At 45.3% G+C, this 19,827-nt stretch overlaps 1 protein-coding gene across 1 annotated transcript; it reads right to left on the bottom strand.

Moving 5' to 3' along the window:
- Positions 1 to 516: 516 nt before the first annotated feature.
- On the bottom strand, positions 517 to 19,283 carry RAB39B (RAB39B, member RAS oncogene family). The gene is made up of 2 exons (XM_040323914.1): positions 18,346 to 19,283; positions 517 to 2,107 (listed from the first exon to the last, which is right to left on the bottom strand). The coding sequence occupies exons 1-2, from the start codon at positions 18,558 to 18,560 to the stop codon at positions 1,681 to 1,683; spliced, it is 642 nt and encodes a 213-aa protein (XP_040179848.1). The 5' UTR covers positions 18,561 to 19,283; the 3' UTR covers positions 517 to 1,680.
- Positions 19,284 to 19,827: the final 544 nt, after the last annotated feature.

Below are 19,827 nucleotides of genomic sequence, written 5' to 3'. Positions count from 1 at the left end.
CTGAGGCAGGGATAGGAACGCCCAGTCCCGGAGTCATCAGAACGCAGAAGCCCTGGACCAAATCAGAATATAAAGGTAAGTACGGAGAAAAAAAAAAAAAAAACTGCCGAAAGTAAATGCCCTTACTATGCTGGCTCTAATGTTAAAAAATCGTTTTTAGGGTGAACCTCCACTTTAACATAACTCCTGTCCCTTTTTTTAAATTACATTAGGGAGGATTGAAGTCAGTGAAATGGTTTACTTAAAGCTGAACACCGGGTACAAAAAAACTTTCAATCAAATAAATTCTAAAATAGCCACAAATGTCATAAATCATCCTTGTGTGCAACAGATGTTCCTAAAAACTCAGATATTACCTTGTAATCCTAGCAGTGACATCATCAGGGGGTGGATACAAGACCAGTCACCTTGCACAAGGAGAGACAGCAGTAGGAACTGGTCTAATTATGGGAATATCCTGTGCTGAGGCATAGTACAGGGATTTTTTCCATGCTGGATTATTGCACACAGCTATAGAAAAAAAAAATTATACATTAAGGACTTCAAAATTCACATAAGAATATACATGGCTCTTGTATTTAGACAAAGTTTGTTTAGCCCGGACTTCTGCTTTAAGACTGAGACTTACAAAAGCAGGTGGCCAATTATCCAGTCTGGCCAGTTTTTATGCCCATTTGGCTTGAATCATACTGGTTTCTAAACTCTGCAACTTCCTGTGCATGGTATGATCTGCCCAACAGTCATGAGCTTATGTCAATCATAAAGTGAAATAGTAAGTTCAGGATATTCACAGGCCTCTTAAATGAGTCAAGAACATTGCATCGCTCACGTGACATGATCCTTAATGACCCAATGCACAGGAAAGGCTGGACCTGTAGTTTGGATTTTTTGTGACCTACCCTGAGCATTGCAATGGAATTAATGAGTCACCATGTCCAACTGACCTACAAGCAAACTAGAAGATAACATTTCTTGGAATGGGGAAAACTGGGATTATTACATATTACTTAAAGAATTCATCATCATGATGTTGAAAAAACAAAAAAGTATTAATACCATCTACATTTCATAAATTTAAGCCAGGGGCATCCTTAAACAACCGCCATCTGTGTGCCCGTTGGCACCACAGAACTGGAACAGCCATTTTGTAGGTCAAACCAAAAACGTCACCGTTTCCACCGTGCAATGGCAACAGTCTTTCTTTTTAAGCCACTGCAATATTACCACAGAAATGACTGAATTTTACGTAAAGAGCTACAGCGTATTCATTGGTGCGTCATTTTTGTTTTTCAAAGTACAGTAAACAAAAGGGTTGCGTTTCCTATAACTATATATCATGACCAATACACTGCGGTATTAATTCACTGCATATAACTACCAACATTAAACTACACAGAATTTATCAAATGAATTAGGATGTATCTGAACTCTCGGTATCATTGACTTATGAATCCCAACTCCTAAACATTGACACACACACTTGGCCCTTGCCAGTTATAAGAACGCTCATTGTCTAGAAATGTTTTTTGTTTTACAAGCAATTTTTTGTCTTCTTCCGTTCAACCTACCTTCACCCCTTCCAGTGCAAGGTCAATGTTACCTTTACTTGTCAGATTCATTAGGATGGTGTTATATTAGTAGAGTCTGTAATGGCGGCTTACATATTAGTAACTGTACTGCTTAGCAAAAGCACCGCCTGTCGGACTTAATTACCTCTTCAGAAGAATGCACTACATTTGGAACAAATCCACTTTTTACCCCCTCCCATCCTTCTTGAATATTTATCTCCCCCTTTCTAACAAGCTCATATATGTCACGAGTCAGGTCAGTGAAGGCTTTCTCTACATTAATGGCATCTCGGGCTGAGGTCTCGATGTATCTCATTCCATAGGCAGTGGCTAGTTTCTCTGCCTCGTGTCTTGTCACTTGACGTTGCGTGTCTAGATCACATTTATGTCCCACCAGAACAAACACGATCTGATAGGGTTGCACGTGGGCCTTCGCTTCTTCTAACCATTCGTGAACATTCTGGAAAGAGCGGCGATTAGTGATGTCAAATAGCAGGAGCCCTCCGACAGAATTTCTGTAGTAGGCACGGGTTATAGATCTATAAAAAAAAATACATTTTTAAATAAAAAAAAAAACGTGTCAGACTTTGAGAGCAACATTTCCATAATTTACAAGCCCATATATTAGATTACAAGTTAACATGATTTGACATACTATACAATATTATAACAATCAATTACCTCTGACCTCTTTAAAGTACACCTATGGTTTTAGAGCCAATTATATCCTCCAAAACCAAAGAGTAGATAGACCTGCTACAATGCATATTGGAAGTGCGATATTAAAATTGCAAAACCAACTCCTTTCATATGTGCATGAAAACAAAGAACAAAAACTGAAGGTGCAGACAAAGTTATAAACACAATATTTAAAACTACAATAAATCTGTAATGATATATAAGCCCTTTATATTAATCACTATTGCACTTACCCTACAAGTCACAGCATTATGTTTACATGGTTAAAATAAAGATGTGCTCAAATACACCACTATGGAGTAGATTTACTAAAACTGGAGAGTGCAAAATCTGGTAGAGCTGTGCATGGTAGCCAATCAGCTTCTACCTTCAGCTTGTTCAATTAAGCTGTGACAAAAAAAAAAAAAATGGAAGCCAAATAGGTTTCAATGCAGAGTTGCATCCAATTTTGCACTCTCTAGTTTTAGTAAATCAACCTCAGTGTATTGCTAAGCAATTACATCTTTTATTTACAAAAAAAACATAGTTAGGTAGGTTGTATTTACAATCATTTCTATGAGTGGTTGTTAATTAACCCACTTCTATAAAAAGCTCCCATCCCCACTGTAATATAACAATAAGTGCCCCTGTGCCTGTGTTATATAAAAAAACATGCTTAGGTGACTCCCCGGCTCTCTTCTCTGCCCGGCTGACAGCACCAGTGGGTGGGGCCGAGCACTGCCACTGATGAGAGAGAGAGAGAGAGAGAGAGAGAGAGAGAGAGACACAAGGAGGAGTCTTGTAATCCCTGGGAGCCGCTGTGTTATAGGTTTAGATAAGCATTTTTTTTTATATAACACAGGGGCACTTATTGTTATATTACAGAGGGAATGGGAGGATTTTATATTAAAGCGGAGTTCCGGCCACAATTTCACTTTTTAAATATAAATACCCCTGTAATACACAAGCTTAATGTATTCTAGTAAAGTTAGTCTGTAAACTAAGGTCTGTTTTGTTAGGTTGTTACAGCATTTAGACACTTTATAAAATAGAAAATGACTGGGGCCATCTTAAGTGTGGGCATCATGAAGCTAGACTGTATGACTTCCTGTATTTCAGCCTTGCAGATCTCACACATGCTCAGTGCTGCACAAGCACTGTAATAGGTTTCAGATCAGGTTTCAGCACCTGTACTGTCCAAGTCACATGATTCTTCGAGACTGGGGAGTGCACAGACTCCTGGAAAGTTACACCCACTACATTCCCAGGAGTCTGTGCGGTGTAGGTTAGGAGGCTTAAGCACCTAGGTGCAGGAAGAGGGAAGATTAACTATTCTGCCTAGCAACAACACTTTGAAGGCATCTAAAAAAAAAATTCTTAAAGGACTAATGACAATTTTTTAAAACTACTGATGTAATGTTATATATATGGGTGGAACTCCACTTTAATTATGAGAGAAGCAAGAGGGGAGGAGCACCGACACGAGCAGACAGGCAGGGATGGGAGGGGGGAGAGGAAGACAGAGCAGGTCTGTGGAATATTCCCTGTCTTGTATAATTCTCACAGGGTCAGATGGGGGTAGGAGGGATCAGCATGTGTTGCTATTGCCATAGTCACATCCTCCAGAACTACATCTACCAAGAGCACCTTTCCCTACAGTATGTGAACCGGCTCTTAATAGTCAAGGCAGCAGCACCGTTTTACTGAAAAAGAAATCAATGCATGCTTCTGGCAGTATTAACATATACACTATATTACCAAAAGTACTGGGTCACCTGCTTTAACATGCACATATTTGTGTAAAGGCTGGTGTCCCAATACTTTTAGTAATATAGTGTATTTTTCAATAGGAATAATGGATGAGGGAATGTGCATTAAGAAATGTATCGCATATTTTTGTTTTATTTTGCCCAGACATATTTTAAAGTGAACCTTTCCCCTTTTCACTAAAAACGGATGGGGGGGGGGGGAGGAGGTATGCCAATCTGACATTTCAATAACCTCCATGCTGTCATTTCCTAGATGTAGTGCTCTGAAAACCATAATAGCAGTACAGCAATACCATTACCCAACTGCTTCTGGATCAATAATTTAATGGAACTAACCACCACAATGGCTTCCCAATCATTCTATTGCGGTGACAAATTCAAACAACGTAAGGGACCAGAAGCACGATGCACAAGGACTAGTATCAGGGTTTTTGGAAAGGACAGCATGGAGGGAGGCGCGAGTTACAAATCACACGTAGTTCCTGCACTTCTCAAAATATAACAGAGCTGTGTTCCCTCACAAATAGTGACGAGTAGGCACTGAGCAATGGCACCTTATAGGCCTGAAGCATCAGCATTGCCTGGGCCTTATTATAAATCTGAAATTGTTCATTATATTAGACATAAAAGCTAGAAAGCGTCTGCTTTGCCTTTACATAATCATTGTAGTCACCTATACAGAACACCAGATGTGCCTGATTTGCATTTTGTGAGTTATCTGATCAGGCTGGAACAGACTAGTTTTCCTACCCCAGATACGAGTTCAAAATGTCAGCCATGAAGTATAAACTGCCAGCTTTGCCTTAACAAAACCGCATACAAAAAGCTCAGACATTTCTCATTATGTATTTAATATCACAAGCTAGGAGCCCCTGCAGAGCCATCGCTGAAAGAGATATATATATATATATATATATATATAGCAAAAAGATTATTAATCTTCCTCCATCCCCTGCAGCATATATGCTTCTTTCCTCCAATACATGTCTGTTGGCAACAAGGAAAATCCCAGTACGAAGCTTAAAACTGACTTGTCAGAGCCTAAACAGGGCTGAGGACCCTTTTCACCATCCGCTGAGCAATTCACAAGGGTATGGAGTCATACCCGGAGCTGGATGTCGTATATACTCGAGTATAAGCCGAGTTTTTCAGCCCTTTTTTTAGGGCTGAAAATACCCCCCCCCCCAGCTTATACTCGAGTCTGTGTACCTAAAGGCTTGCGAGCGTCCATTGTTTAAAAGTCGCGGCTTCCCCCTGGTCCCTTCCGTGATAGGCGTTTCCCAGCAGACACTGTGTTCAGTGTTCCACCTATCACAGACGTCCTCTTGTCCGAGGATGAAAAGACGTCCGTGATTGGTGGAACACTGAACACAGTGTCTGCTGGGAAACCGAGTCCAAGGATGAGAAGACGTCCGCGATAGGCTGCTGGGAAACGCCTATCACGGAACGGGACTAGGAGGAGAGTGCGACTTTTAAACAATGAATGGAAGCCCGCAGCCTGTACAAATTTCAGGTATACTGGCAATGGGAACAACGAGGCGGCAATGGGCACAGCGAGGCGTGCAAATGGGCATTGTTGCCCATTTACAGTGGCTGCTGCATTCTCACCCTAGGCTTATACTCGAGTCAATACGTTTTCCCAGTTTTTTGGGGGGTAAAATTAGGCACCTTGGCTTATACTTGGGTATATACGGTGCTTCCCTTTGCTTGTGACTGCTAAATAGAGTGGCATGGAGTAAAAGGAAAGGTAAGTATATGCAGTAATGGGTCACACTAAGGCAGGGATGGCAAACCTAGGTACCCCAGATGTTTTGGAACCTAATTTCCCATGATGTTCATGCAATCTGCAGTGTAGTTGAGCATCAAGGGAAATTTAGTTCCAAAACATCTGGGGTGCCAAGGTTCGCCATTACTGCCCTAAGACATGGGTGCTCAACCTGTGGCCCTTCAGCTGTTGAGGACCTACAAGTCCCATGAGGTATTGCAAGGCTGACAGTTACAAGCATGACTCCCAAAGGCAGAGGCATGATGGGTAGTTTTCGCAACAGCTAGAGGGCCACAGGTTGAGCACCCATGTCCTAAGGCCTGAATCTCCTGCCTCAACATATCAGCCATATTAAAGCTATAAAATGTTTGCTTTGCTATAGCAAAAATTAGGACTCTATTCTCTGCTCAACTATATCAAAAAGCTAAAAGATCTTGGCTTACCTAAACCACAGAGTATTATATAAGCAGTATTAAAAGGTAGGACACACCAGCTCTGCCTTTGATCATTAAAAACTGAGCTAGTACAAGCAAAACAACCAAAGGAATGATAGAATCCCAGCCGGAAGTCTAAAGCCTCGTACACACGATAGGATAGCCAGAGGACAATGGTCTGAAGGACCATTGTCCTAGGTTAACTGATGAAGCTGACTAATGGTCCGTCACGCCTACACACCATAAGTTAAAGCGGGGGTTCACCCTATGAACGCAAAAAAAAATTTTTTTTTCTTCTACCATAAAATCAGGCATTGTAGCGCGAGCTACAGTATGCCTGTCCCGATTTTTTTACCCCCGTACTCACCTTGTACTCGTACATCGAAGATACCGGGGAATGGGCGTGCCTATGGAGACGGAGGATGATTGACGGCCGGCTCTGGCGCGTCACGCTTCTCCGGAAATAGCCGAAATAGGCTTGGCTCTTCACGGCGCCTGCGCATAGCCTGTGCGCAGGCGCCGTGAAGAGGCGAGACCTACTCCGGCTGTCTCCGGGGAGAGTGACGTGCCAGGGCCGGCCGTCAATCATCCTCCCTCTCCATAGGCACGCCCATTCCCCGCGGGAGCCGAAATCGATAATGTACGATTACAAGGTGAGTCCGGGGTTAAAAAAATCGGGACAGGCATACTGTAGCTCGCGCTACAATGCCTGTCTCGATGGTAAAATCATGTGAGTGAGGGTGAACTACCGCTTTAAATAACCGATCGAGTCAGAACGCGGTGACGTAAAACACAATGACGTGCTGAAAAAAACGAAGTTCAATGCTTCCAAGCATGCGTCGACTTGTTTCTGAGAATGCGTGCGTTTTTAACTGATGGTCGTGCCTACTAACGATCGGTTTTGACCTATCGGTTACCAATCCATAGGTTGATTTTAAAGCAAGTTGGCTTTTTTTTAACCGATGGTTAAATAACCTATGGGGCCCACACACGATCGGTTTTGACCGATGAAAACGGTCCTTTAGACCGTTGTCCTCTGGTTAACCTATCGTGTGTACGAGGCCTAAGTTGTCTGCAACAAGGAACAATGGGGACCATTCATGTATAAAACCTGCACTTATAACTCTCTAGACCCAAGCTGCTGAAACAAATCCTCTCACCATGCATAGGTAAAAATATTACCATAAATATATAAACCAGGGCTAAAAAATTAAACAATATGCAGTAAAAATAACTAGATAACGAACATCGAGAGAAAAGTCCACACAAAATAGTCCCAACTAAAGTAATTCAAATTCAAAATAAGAGTCCTTTTTATTTTCACCATGGTGTCCAAAACTGTGCACAAGAAGAACTCTCATCAGATTAATATTGACCTCTTATCACCAAGCGGGTCATATAGGGGAAAAAGGCACAATGTAATACTCCAAACAGTCACTAGATGCTGCTTTACTCCAGACAGGCAACATACTCTTATACCGCCTCAACTCCTTCCAGTAAGGGTATTAATGAGACATATAATCTCTAAAGTATTTTAAAACCAGGTTATTATTAAAAAGAAGGTATTGCACATATATTGTCCATAAGGCTAGCAGGTTCTAATGCAAAGTAAACTCGACCCCATTATGGTTTCCTGGGTCCCAGCAGCTGACTTCCGCTTTGTCTCAGCACGTTTCGTCACTAGGACTTTTTTCCCCAAAGAGGCAGTAAGCTTACTTACCTCTTGAAAAAGAGGTTTACTGCATCTTGAAAGAGTCCTAGTGACAAATTGCATCAACTTCTGTTAAATAGGGAACTGGCTGAATTTCGATCTGTGGGCAGCTTTACTCTGATCAGTGGACACTGACTCTGTCCATTCATATAACTCAAACATCGTAACCTGTGTTTACGATGCTTCAGTTTATGAATGGAGAGGAGCTTCTCTCCATTCGTTTTAGCTGAGGCTACAGAGAAAGGAAGGGACTGGGGAATCTGTGTCCTTAGTCCCTTTCTCTGTCTTAAAGGGGAGCTGTCAGGGGTCTGTTAAGACCCCTGATATCTCACCAAAGACCCCCAACAGGGCTGATAATAAGCAAAAAAAAAAAAAAAAAACACACACACCGACAATCCCCCCCTTCTAAAAAAAAAAAAAAAATCACTGTAAAAAAAAAAAAAAAAAAAAAATACTTTCACTGTCACATGACATTAAAAAAAAAGTATCGGTATTCGGTATCGGCGAGTACTTAAAAAAAAAAAAAAAGTATCGGTACTTGCACTCTGTCTCAAAAATGCAGTATCAGGACAACCCTAGTTACTACTCCCGAATACATTACAGATAATCATGGTCTGTAAGTGTGCAACACTAGACGTTCTTATTCACTCTTTATTACCCATTATATTACACAATAGGCTTCGAGCCATAACAAATCTTGCTTAACCACTTCCTGCCCGGCCTATGTACGAATGACACCAGGGCCAGCCTCTCATCGATCCATGTGGACATCATATGATGTCCTTTCGGATTGCGAGGTCAGCAGTCAGCTGGGCCGGACTTACCATTGGGCTTGACTGGGCTCAAGCCCATGGGCCTCATCCAATAGGGGGCCCTGCCCGTTTACGCTTAATGTTTTTCAATAATATGCCAGTCATTTAATTTTTCATTTAAAGTGTGTTGATTGGTCTAGCATTTTTACCTATTCTAGGGACATTGATCATTTTTGTCCTCCGTCCAAGTAGACAAACTGTCTTTCTTTTATTATTTCCCTTGTGAAGCTATGTTTGCAATATTATGCCCGGTGTCTGTCCTTTTACTGGATGTGGCATGTTACTTTGGCTCCAATTGCTAGATTTGCCCTTTGAATACATTGCACTCTGTCAGTGCTTTTTTGTGCCCATGCGCAGTATACATCATGTCCTTCGGGACAACGCTATGTTTACTAGTGATGACTACGCATCATCATTATGCGACGCGGTCGCGATGATGTCATTATGCCGGTCATTCTGCGCATGTGCGGGCATCCGAATGACACTATTTATAGCTGCGGCGGCTACCGATGGACAGACGTGACGGCTCGTATGGCGGAATTATATGATCCCTCTCCATCTGACTGGTACAGCGGAACTCCTTTCCTTGCCAGGCTCTTTGTGGTCATATTGGGTTATTTATCCCTATACACACATTCATTTTATGCCGTTTTGCTTCCCTAGGCATAGCTTGTGTATGTATCACTGTGTTCCATTTAAAGTAATGTATAGAAGTTAGGGCCCGAGAGTGACTCAAGCCCAGGGGCCCCCACCACCCTAAGTCCAGCCCTGCCAGTCAGTGTCCCTGACCACCACCACACCCGTTATATGACGATGCTGTACTGTACAGGTGACAGAATGTAAAAGAAAAATTTAAAACAATTAATTTCCCTAATTTTCCCAAAAATGCATTACAAAAAAATTACAACTTAACAATCGCCATGCCCCTTACTAAATACCTTGGACTGTCTCCTTTCCAAAAAAGGGTCATTTGGGGGATATCTTAACTGTCCTGTTGTATTTGGGCCTCAAGAAATGAGACAGGCAGTCAGTACATCAGAATTGATCGATTTTTACAGTGCCTTAAAAAAAGTATTCATACCCCTTGAAATTTTCCACGTTCTGTCAAGTTACAACCAAAAACATAAATGTATTTTATGTGGTAGACCAACACAAGTGGCCGAAAAAAGGGTTAAAACTGCCTGCAAAGCGGTGCTGCAGCGGCACTTTGCCAGCGGTTTGGCGGCGCTGCCTATTGATTTCAATGGCAGGGACTCTTTAGGAGCGGTGTATACACCGCTCCTACAGCGCTGCAAAGATGCAGGTAGCAGGACTTTTTTTTACCATCCTGCCAGCGCACCCCTCGGGGCTTTCACATTGGAGTGAAAGGACAGGCTCTTTCAAGGCGCTTTGCAGGTGCCATTTTTAGTGTTATAGCACCTGCAAAACGTCTCAGTGTGAAAGCAGCCTTAGTCGTGCACCCCACAAATTTGGCCTTTATGGAAGTGTGGCAAGAAGAAAGCCATAAGAAGTCCCGTTTGCGAGAAGCCATGTGGGGGACACAGCAAACGTGGAAGAAGGTGCTCTGGTCAGATGAGACCAAAGTGTACCTTTTTGGCCTAAAAGCAAAACGCTTTGTGTGGTGAAAAACTAACACTGCACATTACCCTGAACACACCATCCCCACTGTAAAACATGGTGGTGTCAGCATCATGTTGTGGGGATGCTTGTCTTCAGTAAGGACAGGAAGCTGGTCAGAGTTGATGGGAAGATGAATGGAGCCAAATACAGGGCAATCTTAGAAGAAAACCTGCAAAAGACATGAGACTGGGGGAGGTTCACCTTAGGCTTTACCACAGAAGGCTGATGTTTCAGCTACTTTATATTTCAAATAAAAGGCACCTCTGAAAACCACCAGGACTTTACTGTGGGCTTACTTTTTCTTACTGTTGCATCTTTTCCATGTTAAACTCCCAGAGGGGATTTTTTTGCTCTCGGCTTTACTCAAGAGATTTTGATGTAGGAAAAATAAAAAACACATTCACTACCTTTACATATACCTCCATCTTCCAGATGTCAAATCAGTTCCCATAGACTTGTGTGGGGCTGACACACTGAAAAAGGAGAGGCCATTGTGTATCGGGACTTTGAAGTCTTGTGGTCTGAGAAAACTGAGCAAATAATTGGAATTCTGATGCTTGGTATATCTTAGCTTCTCTGCCACTTGCTAGAATAACAAAAAAGCTCTCAAGATAATCTCACAAGACAATGTACCTGCGTAAAAAGCCTCAAATGCAATTTAACCAAAGGCCTACTTTATACACCTGAATCCACAGTCACATGACTTCCCAGTATCAAGCCTCGTACACACACACTGCCAGGAGAGCATTTGGCCGGGAATCCCAACGGGAAAAGAGAGAAAGCCCTCTACACATGGCCAGGAATCCCGCCTTGCAAAGCCGTGTATACAGACGGCCACTCAAAAGACCAGCCGTTCTTTTGAATGGCAAGAACGCAGTGACGTCATCGACTACGACTGGCCCCATATCTCTGAACCCAGTCCTTTGCCCTGCTGACCCCTGTACGGTGCCCCACTTACCCTATTCCTTTGACCCTAGTACTCTTCCCCATTGACCCCATTCTTCTGATCCCTGTACAATGCCCCACTGACCCCATTCCTCTGACCTCAGTCCTCTGCCCCGCAACCCCTGTAGACTGCCCCACTGGTCCCTGTAGACTGCCCCAATGGCCCCATTTCCCTGAACCCAGCCCTCGACCCCATTCCTTTGGCCCCAGTCCTCTGCTCCTCTGCCCTGCTGACCCCTGTGCAGTGCCCTGCTGACCCCATTCCTCTGCCCCGCTGTCCCCTGTATAGTGCCCCACTGAGACCATTCCTCTGACTCCTGTACACTGCCCCGCTAGCCCCTGTGCCGTGCCCCCTGTACAGTGCCTCACTGACCCAATTTCCCTGAGCCGTCCTCTACCCCGCTGAACCATGTTAGCTATTGAGAACTACTAATTTACAGGGGCAGGAATCGGGGTGACCTGAGATGTATAGGAGAAGGAATCGGGGTGACTTGAGGTATAACAGTGCAGGAATTGGGGTGATCTGGGGTGTGACATATTTCTTACTATTATTCAAGTAATTTACTATTCAAAGATCTTTTTAGCGATTGAAAGTGTGAAGGAAGAAAAATGCTGACTATGACCCTAAGAACACCATCCCTACAGTCAAGCACGGAGGTGGGAACATGATGATTTGAGGTTGCTTCTCTGCTAAAAGTACAGGCCGGCTTTGCCACATTCAGGGGCCAATGGACGGGGTTCTCAACATGACAATGACCCAAAACATACAACCAAGGCAACAAAGGGGTGGCTCAAGGAGAAGCACATCAAGGTCATGGAGTGGCCTAGCCAGTCTCCAGACCTTAATCAATAGAAAATGTATTCAGGGAGGTGAAACTTTGAGTTGCCAAGAGTTAGCCAGAAAACTTTAGAAGATCTATAAAAAAAAAAAAAGAAGAAGAGTGCACCAAAATCTCTTCTGAGATGTGTGCAAAGCTGGTCACTCACTACAAGAAACATCTGACATTGCATCCCTGGAGCACAGACTGACCCAGTGGACGTTTCTGGAGTGACAGAAGTCCCAATTTAGCAAATTGTGAATGGGAGCAAAATAACTCTCCCATTCCCCACTAACTTTAGCGTAGTGCCCATACTGAAAGTAAGGGGGCGCTACATATGTTTTGCTTGGGGATCAAATACTATTTTACTTACTGAACTGCACGTACGTGACTACAAGGAAGACGGTGATGGGGGAGTACGTGACTACAAGGAAGACTGTGATGGGGGAGGGGGGGTACGTGACTACAAGGAAGACTGTGATGGGGGAGGGGGGGTACGTGACTACAAGGAAGACTGTAATGGGGGAGGGGGGGGGTACGTGACTACAAGGAAGACTGTGATGGGGGAGGGGGAGTACGTGACTACAAGGAAGACTGTGATGGGGGAGGGGGGGTACGTGACTACAAGGAAGACTGTGATGGGGGAGGGGGGGTACGTGACTACAAGGAAGACTGTGATGGGGGAGGGGGGGTACGTGACTACAAGGAAGACTGTAATGGGGGAGGGGGGGTACGTGACTACAAGGAAGACTGTGATGGGGGGGTACGTGACTACAAGGAAGACTGATGGGGGAGGGGGGTACGTGACTACAAGGAAGACTGTGATGGGGGGGTACGTGACTACAAGGAAGACTGTGATGGGGGAGGGGGGGTACGCGACTACAAGGAAGACTGTGATGGGGGAGGGGGGGGACGCGACTACAAGGAAGACTGTGATGGGGGAGGGGGGGTACGCGACTACAAGGAAGACTGTGATGGGGGAGGGGGGGTACGCGACTACAAGGAAGACTGTGATGGGGGAGGGGGGTGTACGCGACTACAAGGAAGACTGTGATGGGGGAGGGGGGTACGCGACTACAAGGAAGACTGTGATGGGGGAGGGGGGGTACGCGACTACAAGGAAGACTGTGATGGGGGAGGGGGGGGTACACGACTACAAGGAAGACTGTGACGGGGGAGGGGGGTACGCAACTACAAGGAAGACTGTGATGGGGGGGGGGGGGCACGCAGGACGTCACCTACGACCGCCGCAAACTGCTGACTGTTATGCATACATGCTGTTACAGCTCACACTCGGCATACTGAGTGTCTTTACATGTGAGCGCACCATTTTATTCCATTTCGTTTTAAATAAAAGAAGTTCTATCAGAGAGCACTAGATTTTCCTCTTTCTTCCCTATTATATGGTGGTAATATTGCTGGAAAGTGATCGGGTTTGGATCCGTGGTGCCATCTTCAATCATTCGTTCCTTATGGAGGTTTTCAGCTGATCCTTGGCTTTATAGACATGCTTTGTGACCCGGCAGGGTCGAAGCTGTGAGGTGAGAGGCCATCTTGCACTGGTGGTGGATATTGTATGGTGTCATTTCTTCACTTACAATTTTGGATTCTTTTAAGTTGGATCGTTTGGATATATTTATATATGGACTTTTACTCACATGGACACATTATCCATATTTTTTACGTCTGTTATGAACGTGTGATCATATATTTATTTATTTATTATTGTTTATTTCTCACTGTTGCGCTGCACTGTTTATATTATATAGTCTATTGGGAATTTTTTATGAATTTGTCCCTAGTGCTGGCTTGCATATTTATTAGGTTATTTTATTTATTTATTTCTCCAGCACTGAATACTTTTTATCATTTAGGGGGGGGGGGGGGGGGGTACGTGACTACAAGGAAGACTGTGATGGGGGGGGTACGTGACTACAAGGAAGACTGTGATGGGGGGGGGTACGTGACTACAAGGAAGACTGTGATGGGGGGGGCCCCCAATGACTGCAATGTGCTATAATTTATATCACAGTGCTTCTTTACAGTGCGGGGGGGGGGGGGGGGGGGTTGTGAGACTTTGTGAGCCGCCTTCACCATCCACCACGTTTCCCGCTCCCCTCTATAAAAATTGGCTACACGAAAAGTGGTCCAAGGCTGGAGACCGCTGCTCTACAATACATCAGCCTCATAGAAGAGTATAATCTCCCAACACATGTAGAAGAAAAAGCTGTCCAGAAACTCCCAGAGCTCTTTCATCCACAGGCTAATTGGACAGAGACAGTTTATTTTATTTTTTATCAACACTTAAAATTAATATAATAAAACTATTATAAAAAAAAAAAAAAAAAAAAAAACACACAGCAGTTCACAACATTAGTCTTTACATCCATTGGAAGGTTTGGCTCTCCTAGTTTGCGGATGGGTGCTGTTGGCCTACATTTTCTTCCCTTATTTATATCCTCCAGACTCTAACATTGAAACCCTAGCTCTGCCCCCCCACTTCAGCCAATATAAAGATAGGCATAGAAGTCTTACTCCTCTTGCTGCATTCTCCATAATTTAAAAGTGTTGATTGAACCCTGTACAAACAGTTGGCAGATCTGGGGACCAGTTTCAGAAATCTGCCCATCAGACGCTCCAAAAGAGATAAGGAGCTGATGATTGATTCAGCCGGCCAATAGCCACATGACCTGAAGATCAAGTTTGGGGGAAATGTGTCTTTAAAACAAACCTGCTAAAAACAATTGAGTTTGAAACAAATATTAGGGCTTCAGGCTGAACCTCACGTATGATCCTTAATTGCATACTTGGTCCGGCCTGAGCCAACGTATATGGGCACATCTCATACCTGAGGAACCGCTGGGGCAGATTAGGAGATCCCAGGCCTTGTAGGTGAAGGGTTGTAAACATGAACGCACATCGTAGTACCTGTCCCTAAAACAGGCAAGATCTTATCTGCATACTTAGTTCAGATTGGTCCAATGGAAGTTTGCATGTTTCATATCTTGGGGGTCTCTGTGGATGAGTAGTAGTTAGCTCTACTACAATGATGGCTGCAATCTTCTGGGTGCTGTGCCCAGTGGATGCCCAACTGCACACTGAGCACAGGGGGGCACTCACTCAGCACTAACACAATTTATAGTATGCCTTGTATACAAGGTGTTCTCTGATTGGATGAGGTGGAGGTCATAATATCTCCACCTCTTCCAATCAAATGACTTGTATTCGGTGAAAAGAAATACAAGGTGTTCTGTGAATGGCAGCAGTGCCAAGTGAGTGATTTCCTGTGGTCATGGTCAGTTTGCAATAGGGCACCCACTTGGCACAGGATCCAGAAGATCACTGTAGTAGTGCTAACAACATCATCAGCTTCCACAGAGGCCCCTCAGATATGAAATATGCAAACTTCCATTGGGCCAATCGGAACTAAGTATGCAGTTAAGACAGGGTTTGACAAATTTGCTTGGAATCTAGGAGCCAGCTAAAAAAGTTAGGAGCCAGAAAACGCACACCGTCCCGACGAGCTTGCGCGCAGAAGCGAACACATACGTGAGCAGCGACCGCATATGTAAACGGTGTTCAAACCACACATGTGAGGTATCGCCGCGATTGGTAAAGCGAGAGCAATAATTCTAGCCCTAGACCTTCTCTGTAATTCAAAACATGCAACCTGTAGATTTTTTTAAACGACGCCTATGAAGATTTTAAAGGGTAAAAGTTTGTCGGCATTCCACGAGCGGACGAAATTTTGAAGCGTGACATGTTGGGTATCAAATTACTTGGCGTAACATTATCTTTCATAATATTAAAAGATGGGGATAACTTTACTGTTGTCTTATTTTTATTAAAAAAAGTGTAATTTTTTCCCAAAAAAGTGCGCTTGTAAGACCGCTGCGCAAATATGGCGTGACAGAAAGTATTGCAACAATCGCCATTTTATTCTCTAGGGTGTTATATATATATATATATATTTATTTATCCTATGTTTGGGGGTTCTAATTAGAGGGAAGAAGATGGCAGTAAAAATAGTGAAAAATGACATTAGAATTGCTGTTTAACTTGTAATGCTTAACTTGCAATACCAATGGCCACCACCAGATGGCGTCAGCTCACACATCTGGTGGTAATAACTTGTAATACCAACGGCTCACCACCTGATGGCGCAAGCTCACAAAAAAAAATTATATATTTTTTTGCCCACCTTCCAAGCCAAGTCGCCAGGACGCTATTTCTAGTCGCCATGGCGACATTGATTTGTCGAGCCCTGAGTTAAGATCATACATGGAGTTTAGTTTTTGGAACAGGCACTACAATGTGAGTCCATGTTTACAAACCTTCACCTACAAGGCCTCCAATCTCCTAAATATAGCTGCAACCAACCTGTTCTTTACCTAGTCATGGCCTCCACCACTCCACTATATTATAACATGGTGTGCTGCTGGCCCTGGGGAGAACAACCTCCGAGCCTGCTTGTCTTGTCAGGTTTACTATTACTATGCAATGTTGCGTTAGGGCCAAAAGTGAAATAAAAGTGCACGAGTTGCCTATAGGGACCTCAGAATCCCACAAGATGCCTGTAGGAACCTCGGGATCCCTCGAGTTGCCCATAGGAACCTCGGGATCCCTCGAGTTGCCCATAGGAACCTCGGGATCCCTCGAGTTGCCCATAGGAACCGCGGGATCCCTCGAGTTGCCCACAGGAACCGCGGGATCCCTCGAGTTGCCCACAGGAACCGCGGGATCCCTCGAGTTGCCCACAGGAACCGCGGGATCCCTCGAGTTGCCCACAGGAACCGCGGGATCCCTCGAGTTGCCCACAGGAACCGCGGGATCCCTCGAGTTGCCCACAGGAACCGCGGGATCCCTCGAGTTGCCCACAGGAACCGCGGGATCCCTCGAGTTGCCCACAGGAACCGCGGGATCCCTCGAGTTGCCCACAGGAACCGCGGGATCCCTCGAGTTGCCCACAGGAACCGCGGGATCCCTCGAGTTGCCCACAGGAACCGCGGGATCCCTCGAGTTGCCCACAGGAACCGCGGGATCCCTCGAGTTGCCTACAGGAACCGCGGGATCCCTCGAGTTGCCTACAGGAACCGCGGGATCCCTCGAGTTGCCTACAGGAACCGCGGGATCCCTCGAGTTGCCTACAGGAACCGCGGGATCCCTCGAGTTGCCTACAGGAACCGCGGGATCCCTCGAGTTGCCTACAGGAACCGCGGGATCCCTCGAGTTGCCTACAGGAACCGCGGGATCCCTCGAGTTGCCTACAGGAACCGCTGGATCCCTCGAGTTGCCTACAGGAACCGCAGGATCCCTCGAGTTGCCTACAGGAACCGCAGGATCCCTCGAGTTGCCTACAGGAACCTCAGAATCCCACCAGTTACCTACAGGAACCTCAGAATCCCACCAGTTACATACAGAAACATCAATATCCCACCAGTTACCTATAAGAACCTCACGATCCCACGAGTTGCCTACGGGAACCTCAGGATCCTATGAGTTCCCTACAGGAACCTCAGGATCCTATGAGTTGCCTACAGGAACCTCAGGATCCTATGAGTTGCCTACAGGAACCTCAGGATCCTATGAGTTGCCTACAGGAACCTCAGGATCCTATGAGTTGCCTACAGGAACCCCAGGATCCTATGAGTTGCCTACAGGAACCTCAGGATCCTATGAGTTGCCTACAGGAACCTCAGGATCCTATGAGTTGCCTACAGGAACCTCAGGATCCTATGAGTTGCCTACAGGAACCTCAGGATCCTATGAGTTGCCTACAGGAACCCCAGGATCCTATGAGTTGCCTACAGGAACCCCAGGATCCTATGAGTTGCCTACAGGAACCCCAGGATCCTATGAGTTGCCTACAGGAACCTCAGGATCCTATGAGTTGCCTACGGGAACCTCAGGATCCTATGAGTTGCCTACGGGAACCTCAGGATCCTATGAGTTGCCTACGGGAACCTCAGGATCCTATGAGTTGCCTACAGGAACCCCAGGATCCTATGAGTTGCCTACAGGAACCCCAGGATCCAATGAGTTGCCTACAGGAACCTCAGAATCCTATGAGTTGCCTACAGGAACCTCAAGATCCCAGCAGTAAAGTGTCATCACTATGGGTAACACAGCCCCTGCCTTCAGATTGTGCAGATTTAATACAAGATGGATCCACCCTAGAAAGCCAATGACCCATATATCGAGAGAGAGGTGAGCAGTCCCTCTTACCTGAACCGTTCCTGTCCGGCTGTGTCCCAGATCTGTAACTTGATCCTCTTGCCTGGTTCAATCTCTACCAGCCTGGAAAAGAAATCCACCCCCACGGTGGGGTCAGAGACTTGGGCGAAGCGGCCCTCTGTGAACCTGCGAATCAGACAGGACTTTCCTACGGTGGAGTCCCCAATCACTATCAGACGAAACTGATACAACCAGATGGCCTCCATTGTTCCAGGTGGGTTGGATGCGATGGGTTTTATCTCAGATCTGGTTCCTTGTCTTCTGAACGGATCTTCTTATAGTATACAATCTCCGGCACTGCATACAGGTAATGACAGTTCCATATAGAGGGAGGCCGACCAGTACCATAGAGTGTATGGGAGAATGTCACACAACCCAACCTCCACAATGGATGGAGTCCTTAGCAGCGGAGTATGAGCGATCTCCTATGGGGGGGTCAGTCACCTCTGAGAATGGGGTGTCAGGGCTTCACCTACCAACAAAGCCTGTGGACAGGGAGGGTGCAGTGACGAGGCCGGCCTGCAGGGGGTGCTCTATGGAGAGGCAGGATCACCTCGGAAAGGTGAGCGCTCACTATACATTAGATCGGCCATGTTGATGGTGAGGACAGGAAATTCGGCTTCCTGGTGACAGCGGGGTGCTCAGACCACCTCCATCTTCCCGGAATACAGGGGAGTGTCAGGCCTCGGCTATAGGAGGACACAAGGCTCGGCTCCCCCTATACACACACCTACCTACCTCCTTATACCGGGCTCCGCACACCACAGCGCCCCATCATTACACTGCCCGGGGCACAGAGACCGGAGGATACAGGAGGAGGAGGACGGAGGAGGAGGAAGAGAACGCCGCTCCGGTCTGATGAAATGGCAGCAACATCAGCACCAAACACTCTGACTCATCATTGGCATCAGCGTCTGCCGTAATCCGCCTACTACTGCGGCCACACCCGCCCCTACCGTATTCCTCCGAGCAGCGCACCACCCACCCATACAAAGGAGCTCTCCAGAAATGTACAACTAAAGGCAAAACCTTTCTTCTTCTTTTAAACAGAGCAATAAAGGGTTAGAACCCCTGTTTTATATATATATATATATATATATATATATATATATATATATATATATATATATATATATATATATATATTACACACACATTTACATTTGTGTTCCATTGGGAAAATGTACATTCACTTCCTGTTTCCTGTCTCATATCTCATAGCCAAAACAGGAAGTGGAGATGAAGTAGCCATGTTGGGGTGCTTTGTCACATTTGGCATGCGCGACGCTGCCTTATGCGTTCCAACACAAATGTGTTGGGTAGCCGAATGTGACGAACAATATAGCTGAAAGGAATTTGTGAACGTTTTAGTAATTGCTTTTCTATGAGAATTAAGCATTTGTAAAAGTGTTTGGAGCGCATGTGGCAGCGTCGCGCATAAGCGACTCCAGCGGGTAGCCAAATGTGATGGGT

The sequence above is a fragment of the Rana temporaria genome, chromosome 9 (assembly GCF_905171775.1).
Source record: "Rana temporaria chromosome 9, aRanTem1.1, whole genome shotgun sequence".
Taxonomy (NCBI): Eukaryota; Metazoa; Chordata; class Amphibia; order Anura; family Ranidae; genus Rana; species Rana temporaria.
This window is presented reverse-complemented; position numbering and strand designations above follow the sequence as displayed.